Below are 9,060 nucleotides of genomic sequence, written 5' to 3'. Positions count from 1 at the left end.
TTGAAATGTTATAAAAATAATTATTGTCATAAACAGAGAACGATTATGATATAAAATTAGTGTAAATGTTTCAATATATCTTTTCATTGATTTGGACACATTTTTCCATAACAGTTGGTTTTTACTAGAGCAAATATTTTGAAATTTACGATTCGATTCACCTAGGCAAAACTTTGGAAACCCCTGTTTTATTAAAATCCTGTGAAACTATTTTTGAGATATGTTTTTCAACAGGTCGATTCCGCGGAATCGAACAATCATGTCCAACAGTTACAGAGTTCGGGATCTGTAATGAGTCGATCGATAAACGAAGAAAGCTCCGACAATGGTGATAACAATTCGACAGGAAGGAGATTGCAGAATTTAAGTCTCGTGAAATTATTTATGAAGCAGAAGAGTATGAGCGCCGAAGGAATGAGCCTGGATCAGTCAGACTCTGCTAGTGATAATGGATGGCCTACGAATAACAGTGCTAGCGATAGTGGCACTAACACTAATACCAATACACAAATACACCGGCAGAATATAAATAATTTACCTAAGCGTCAAATTCCCGAAGGCGACTTCTCTATAAATTGGGTAAAGAGTGACGTCCACAGCAATCAGGAAACGAAGGATCAGAAAGATAGTCTCAGCGACATTCCAAAACATACGTCGACGATAAGCGAACAGAAAGACGAAATGATGTCGTCTGCATCCGTAGAGGAATTATCGGAGAACATGTCTAAATCAGATATAACTCACGACAATGACACAGATCAAAACGAGTTCGATATCGTACCAGATGCTTTCGATCATCAGCCGACAACCGCGTGGATCAAGCCCCTCGAGAAGAAACATCCGATTTGCAAGACAACAGGAATTCAAGCGATAGCTCAAACGGAGGATAACTCGGCCCAAACCTCGCTACTATTTACAGCACTCGCGAAAGAGAAAGAGAACGAGAATATATCGTTAAGAGAAACGATCGTTAATAAAAAGCCGGTTTACGTCGTTTACCCAAACTATGCTCTGCCGGATTTATCGTTTCTCAATATCAAAGATACGAAACTGAATAACGTAGCGTTGAAACCACAGTCCTACGGAAAAAGTAGAGTTACTTGGAAGCACACGGGTAAATCTGGCAGGCCGTTTTCGTGTAACGATATAGACGCGCTGCGTCAGCGTGGATTTTCACACATCAAGGACTGGGAATCGTTGACATTCCTCTTACCTACGGAGTACAAGAAAATTTTGCACGACGTGCCGGAAGTCTCGAGACATATCAACCTAAACGAGGAAGTGAAGAAGCCTCTGTTCTGTCTGTCCCCTCCGATGCGTCATAAAACTCGCACCATAAACGAAATCATACCAAACACCTCGTCCTCCACCAGTAGCACAGCGACGCAACCGTCCTCCGGGTACCGGGGATCATCTACGATATTAACCGACTCGTCGACGAATCAGCAAACGTTAAACAACACAACCAATCCATTGTATCTTTACCGTTACGATAGTATTAGTTCCGAGGCCAGTTTAGTAAGTAATGACAAAAAATTGCACAGGCAAGTCACCAAGGCAAAGTCGACTTGTCCGTGTCTACCGAAACGATCAATTTCGCTACCTCACGGAGACCGTGAGTCTGAATTTTCTAATGGAAAAGTACCACCGAGGCCACCTTTACCCAGAAGTATTTTAAGAAAAACCAAGGTTCCTGCGAGTAAGAGATATAGCATGTTTGAGATGGGAGATGTAGAGGAAATCGAAGATCCAGCTCCCGAAACGAATAAGAGGATGTCTTTGCAAGAGCCATATTATATGAATAATGATTTGCAATTGGCGTATCGCGGGAGAATAGTTGATTCGGAGAAGGACGTCGACGAGATGGAAGAGAAATATCACGAGATAGCTAGCACCGGGGATGCGGAGGCTGAAAATTCTGAGAATAGCGAGGACGACGTTAAGCAGTTGGAGGAATTTTTAAAGCGCAGCGGTTTCTCGTCGCAGAGCAGCGACGGAGACACGGAAGATCCTGACATTAAATTAAGATCGTACGTTAAGAAATTTTTATCTCTCAGGATGAACAAGGATGTTACCAAAGCTACCGATATGATAGAATCACAGAAAAAGACTGTCAGTTTTGCCGTAAACCAAAGGAAAAAATATTTAGATAATAAGGTAATTAATAAAAACTTTATAATAATTACTTCAAATTTTCGATCACAATTTAGTATAATTCCGCTATGAAGCTTCGATGTACTGACGATATGCGAGTTTTACAAACGTTAATTAGAGCTCACATATACTATATTTCATAATAAGTACAAGAAAATTATTTATATGTAACACGTTTCGAGTGGTCAAAGTATTTTATCCTGGAATTTAGAACACGGCTCAGAAATAAATGGTAATTAGTATTTCTAAATGGTATTCTAAGCTCATTCAGAATAAAATACTTTGAGCCCTCGAACCGTGTTAGATATGAAGACTTCACTTATGTTTGTTACGAAAAGAATATTATGGATATTTTGCTTTTTTCAGACTAACAACTTGAATATTACAAACGAGCAGAGTAAAGATCCAACATTCGGAGAAGATAGAAGAACGACGAGTTCCGATGATAGATTAGACTTGGATGAGAAAAGGAGTAAGTAGATAATTTAACTCTTAAGTTGTTTTGAAATAGGTGAATAAATTATTGGAAATGATTTGAATTTTTAGAAATGATACTGTCCGCGAATAGAGCGGTAGATTCATTATTGAAATATTGGAACAGCGAGTCGGGCCATAATAGACAAAACTACAATGACAAAAATGAATGTGCTCAAATCTGTGTCAGTACTTTATGTCCAGCTTTGTACGCTGTCATGTTGGATGGCTTAAAACCGCATTTAAATTCTACGTTCGGACCAATAACGAATAGCGTCTGGCAAGTAGTCGAAGCATCTTCTCAACAAGGTCCAGTTACTAAAGCGTTAAACGAGTTAGTACAAAAAATCAATGGCGAAGATGTAATTACAGAGGGAATGCTGAAGTTTCACGCATTTGTATTTGGATTATTAAAGTAAGTACAATTAGAAAACTGTATTATATACAGTGACATTCGGACACATTTCAAAAATGGAACAACTGTTTTAATGCGACGGATATATATGTATGTACGTCCTCGTAAGTTTATCGATAAACCCGACAGATGTAAATATACACAGCAGCTGCACCGACTCATATGCGAATACATCGTCGCAATCAAAGGGTTAATATTGGAACAACTTAAATTATTGTGGGATATTAAAAAACGTAGTTTACTATGCAGAGCGTTCGGCTACTGGAAAAACTTTAAATGATGCTAAAACCCAAAATAAGAAAAATTAAGGAATAAAAACATTGCATCTGAAGCTCTGTTCTTTACTTATATGCGGTTAAAAATAAAAGATCCTTTCGGCACTGGTTTTCAGATAAATCTAACAATCTAAACACTAGTATACCTCACAACAGGTACCGTTACGATGAGCGCGTTGTACTTTGGGGACCACAATGCACAATGATGGTCCACTGATCATCAAAGTGCAACGTGCCCAATACAATGGGTTAACCGCTAGGAGGTATTTAGAGTTTTAAACGTTCGTTGCCTCAGATCCACAGGCGGTACGCAAGTTTATTTATCATCAGTTTTGTAATAAAACATCGCACTTATATTTTTTTGTATCAATTTCCGGTGGAAACTTGATCAACACTTAAAGAATTTTCTCTGTTTTCTGCTCATCTACGAGGATTTCATACACATTGAATCATGTTAGTATTAATAAATCCCGATAATTGATTATGAATAACCACGTGTATTTTTATACTGTCTTCTCTACTTATTAACTCTCTTTTCAATCCTATTAAAGCTGTAGCGTTTTGTAGCTTTATTACATATTATGTAACAAATCAGGTCTCCTAACATCTCAAAGAAAATGAAGTTGTTCGATTGAATATTAAAACGCTTATTCTACTCTGAAGTGTGTCCGAATATTAATACGAATCACTGTAAGCGTATCTATTAACTAAATTATGTATTTTACAGCTTAAGGGCTTTGGATGCATGGTTCGCATATTTATGTACGAGGGAGTCCATTCTAAAGAAACATTATAATAGCAATAGTTTATTCGTGGCAGCCTTAGCTAATACAAACGTTCGAGAAATAGTCGACGCTCTTTTATACACTCTAAACCCCCTAGCATTCTGTCCATTTCAGCTTGATCTACTATATCAATATCGCCAACTTCATAATAGCCTTGGCAATTTAAATAATCATCCCATGAATGTAAGTCGAGCATGCCCTTTATCTTCCACTCATTTATCTCTACGCTCTAATACCTTCCAGGCTGTAAACTTTCGAAACGTCGACCTTGCTACTAAAGAACACCATTTCGACAAAACGGATGCATGTACAATGGTTTCTAGTCCAACTCCAAGTCCAAGGAAAGTTCGTCCACGATCGTGCGTCGCTTATGGAAATTACAACGATAAATCTAGTGGTACATACAAATCGGATATGGAAACTGTAAAGAAACGCTTAAGTAATCCTATAGCATCGAAAGTATTCCGCACTTTTGATAAACTGGCTTCCGAGGATTCTGAAGATTATACCGACAGTTTGGAACATTCGCCGTTGAACAGAGCGTCGAGTAAACAATCTGCGCCAAGGAAATCTCGCAGCCTGGAGAACAAGGCGGAGGAGAAAGATAATGTTATGCTCGGAGTGGAGAAGTTTAAGAACCTTCAAGAGAAATGGGAAATGATGCTCGGAAAAGAAGAAGCAAAAACTCAACCGACGGCGTTGTCGCCCTTGTCACCTACGCGAACGCCTACAACGAATGTAGGGAGGTCTAAAATACCCAGGCTTCTTACTTCGCCGGTGAAACAATCGAATGCGGTATCGGGACCTGTTAAGAACACGAAATCTCCTATCTCGGGAATTCCATCGTTAAAGAAACCTGTCATGCTTTCGACGACGAAAACCACGCCAAAGAAACCCGTAGAAGTAAGAGGCAAAGATGTGACAAGACGCACCAGTAGGGTGGATCAGGATGTTGTGGGGGCAACGAGAACACATTTAACGCGACCCAGTTCTCTTCCTTACAAATCCTACGGTGTCATGTCCAAGGAGAAGAATTTAATATCTCCTCAGAGACGAGCTGCGTCCACGTCTTTACCAAGACCAACCACTACCGCTAATACTACAAGAAATCTTGCGAAGAAACCGCTTAAGTAAGTACAGAGTACAGTAAATAATAGGGGTATGCAGGTATCTGAAGATTCTGGTCGATCTCAGATCGGAATGCCGAAACTTCGTTCATTACGTAAATTCGTTCGGGTACTTTTAATTTCAGAAATCGACGTTACTAAATTCACATGATTCTTCAAAGTTAGTTTAAACTTTAAGTTTAATAATATTTTCATATGTTATCGTGTATAATCGGACGTAAGAATCCGTGAGAGAAAAAAGCAGTACATTACATGATGTTTGAAAAGTTGATATATTTTAAATTGAAATGAAGAAAAAATAACACTTCAATGTCCTCTCGTATGAATTTGTTTCGTACTGCTGTAACAATGTTATCAGCATCAGAAATAGTCGCTCGCTGGAGATTTGTGTTAAAGAAAGTATTCTCTCACCACTGTTGCTAATATTGAGAATCATCTAATATTTGATTAAAATTTCTACCAATAAATGGTGTTTTTTTTTTTTTAAATTCTCTAAGAAATGTATTTCTATCTCATTATTTAAAGAAAATGCAAATGTATTTATTACATCTTCCTGATTACTCATTACTCAAAGTACTTTGCTCTGTCGTCGATTCCCGAGTGGGTTCGAAATTACGGGTACCCGCATACTCCTAATGAATAAGTATTGTCCAAATAAATATTTGCACGAATATTTATATTTATTTATTTGCACGAATATTTATATTTACTTATTTTCACTTATCAAATCCCGTAGAATTTTATCGTATATTCATTATTCTTACAGCAACTGCGATTCTTTTGTTTATAGTTTTAGAGCTTAATCTTTGGTTGTTTTTCTTTTCCCTTTTGTAGATTAGTAAAATAACACATCGCGCATCTCGGTTCCAGAGAAGTGCGCACGCTCACGCATAGAATCCCGTCGGATAACGGGCATCTTGCGTTCGCAGAAGGTGAGAAGCTGAAAGTGATTCTCGAGGTAGATAATAAATGGTTGTTATGTGCGAGAGGTGATCGAAAAGGTTTGGTTCCGCGGATGTGCGTGCACAGCATTCAGACTTAGCCCCGTACGATTAAAATGTCAGAGGAACAATGGTAAATGAAATTCTACGAGACTTCGGCGCTCAGAAAATAGTCGATGAAAAGAAGAAGCACGTTGTACAGTGTATCAAAGGAGAAACATAGAATTGTTTTTAAAACATACGGTATAGTAATTGTCATTATCACGATTATCCATAATTAATTGTTCGAAGCTTCATTTATATCGAATTGCTATAAGTATTATCGATCGTATTGTCATTGAGACGAGAATCTAGATATCACCGCTAGTCATAGGCTTTCAAACCAGATTATATTTAATTAAATGAACATACACTATTTATAATCAGAATGTAAATATATACAGTAAAATATAAAGACGATAACGACATGTAATACATTATAATATTATCAATGTAACTGTGATCATAGTGTATAGGTAAGTTTATTAATGCGACTGTGCGGCAATGTTGGACTTTAGTTTTAACGCTCTAACTTATACCTTTTATTCTTATCAATTCTGTACGATTAGCACGATTAACAAGTTTTATTTGACCCGATGTATAAATTATTATATTGCGCGTTTGTGGTTCGCAAAAATCACATTTTTTTACTTGCTTCATGTATTCTTTAGTATGCCAAGGCATATTATACTATAATCAAATAAAATGTAAAATTGTAATTGTATTTCTATGTGTATATACTTCCTCGTCCAAGCAACACACTCCCCGTAGTCTGAGCTGTCTTACCTATTTAGAACTTGAAGATATTCAGGCGAATATATTGGCGATATTAAAAACCACTCACTACGGAATCGTTGATCCATTACGCTACTTCTCTTATGTTTCCACGCTCCTATCCTTAGAGCATACCGAGCATACCTATACTACTGGAGGCAAGTGAGAAAGTGTGGTCAGTGTCACTAGATAGAAGAATACATGCTGTCTCTCTCGCTCCGCACGCGATTGGTTTAAAACTTTCTTTAAAGTCCATGAATGATAATTATTTTTTTAGAAATTTGTTCGTAAAACACTGGCGATTTGATATGACCTTCTTTCAAGAGTTTATCACCGTTTTCTCTGGATTGTTTTCGAGATCAAAGTAAAATTTTCTTTGGGTTATTGCTGCAGCAATATAACTCTTATATAAGAGTACATACAAATTTTAAGTCACTATAATTTTTCAAAAAACCCATGAATTGATTTAGAATTTTACAGGTAGCTTTTTAATAGTAATAGGAATCTATAATAACAAATTCAACATGCTAGCATCGTTTAATATCCTTAAGGAAATATTGCTTATTACATTTTGCGTGCTTCTAACTATGCAATTTTCGTGGAAACAAAAGAAGTATAATGATGTAACACAAATAGTGATTCGTTTTCATTCCTAACATATCAATAACGTCATTTTATTACAAACCAAAGACGAAGTTGTCTACATATTCAGACATTTAAAAAAATGTTACATTATTACAATATTACTTCTCCAAGCACCGCTTTCTGTTTTTTTCTTTTTTTATTTCACTCCCTCTTCTATAATGTTAACGCGTATATGATCGATACCATGATCGTTTCATATTCTGAGGAACTTTATCTATAACCGACACTCCTTGTATATTATTTCATGAAAATGATAAGCTTCCGTCCGAATCGATACCTTCTTACGTTATAAAAATTCGTTCTGGTTATCGTTACAAAAATTTGTTACTACGTTACGTGATACGGTTTTGAAAACGGTTCGATCCAATGTGCGTAGGAACGTTCTATTGCTACAAATCACGTTATATTTAAATGATAAGAAATTATTTCCCATTAATGTTCGCGTTTTTAAAATTACGTTTCGCTAGGTTCTATTTACAGTTACCTTACGTCAGACTCGAAGCGCGCCTGCGACTACTTATAATACAATACGATTAATTAACACAAAACGTGAAATGAATTTTTCGGAAATTTATGTGACACGGTTCTATCAGTCGAAGTTGCATAGCAGCGAAATCAACGCAACAGTACCAAAAGCAGACAATACAATACTTTTAAGATGACATACGTACATATACGTATGTCAGATATGGTATGAAACGGATTACGGTATCGGAAGTTTCATACTTTAATAATAAATTCCAAAAAACATTCATCGTATTTACAAACATGACTTTAATGGATATCTCAGAGCTAGAGAAGGAGAATGTGTTTGATAAGTTTTTGCATTCGCGATAAATAATGAAGTAAATATTCGAACGTTCGGGTAATTCAACGATCAAGCCCAACCGAGACTCGGTTTCCGATCCGATCCAAGAAGTCGAAAACATCGAGTAACTTCAATAAAACTAAGCAATTCGAAAGAATCGAGTAACTTTACATACAGTAAAGTTTTCTGTGTACACATACATTTGCCCTCAATAATATCCGGACATACATAAAACGAAATAACTTTCTTAACATTGTAATTTTTTCTAATAGTTCATTGCTTCAGATATTGGACCCAGCTTTTTATTAAACTTCAGCAGTCCACATAACCTTAAACAAAAATGAAGTCGATAGGTCCAATATAAAAAACGAATCTCCGTGTTCATCAAGTATATCTGAATATTAACGAGAGTCACTGTACATATTCACGCTATGTTTTATCCTTCTTGCATTTGTATACACTCCTTTATAAAAATTCTGCATCGCACGTCTTATTTATTAATAAAATACGCATAATTGGACATAACTTTTTTAACATCTCCAAGTCGACCACAAATTTTTTTAAATCAATTATTCAATTGAATGGTTAAAAAACATCACATGATTAAAAGTGAATATCTAGCA

At 36.4% G+C, this 9,060-nt stretch overlaps 1 protein-coding gene across 10 annotated transcripts in view; it reads left to right on the top strand.

Annotated features, from left to right (window-relative positions):
- The window catches only part of LOC108628252 (uncharacterized), a 27,861-nt gene extending 20,927 nt beyond the window's left edge, over positions 1-6,934 (top strand). For 8 of the 10 annotated variants that reach the window (XM_018030032.2, XM_018030030.2, XM_018030029.2 and 5 more), the window contains 6 exons: positions 235-2,157; positions 2,521-2,626; positions 2,701-3,043; positions 4,046-4,286; positions 4,347-5,233; positions 6,101-6,934. In XM_018030032.2, the coding sequence (XP_017885521.1) occupies positions 235-2,157; positions 2,521-2,626; positions 2,701-3,043; positions 4,046-4,286; positions 4,347-5,233; positions 6,101-6,272 (3,672 nt within the window). In that variant the 3' untranslated portion in view covers positions 6,273-6,934. Of the gene's footprint in view, positions 1-234; positions 2,158-2,520; positions 2,627-2,700; positions 3,044-4,045; positions 4,287-4,346; positions 5,234-6,064 lie in introns of all 10 variants that reach the window. The other 2 variants (XM_026816363.1, XM_018030035.2) reach the window with 2 other exon arrangements.
- Positions 6,935-9,060: the final 2,126 nt, after the last annotated feature.

This window comes from Ceratina calcarata, unplaced genomic scaffold, assembly GCF_001652005.2.
Source record: "Ceratina calcarata isolate Rehan_Ccalc_2016 unplaced genomic scaffold, ASM165200v1 scaffold514.2, whole genome shotgun sequence".
Lineage (NCBI taxonomy): Eukaryota > Metazoa > Arthropoda > Insecta > Hymenoptera > Apidae > Ceratina > Ceratina calcarata.
This window is presented reverse-complemented; position numbering and strand designations above follow the sequence as displayed.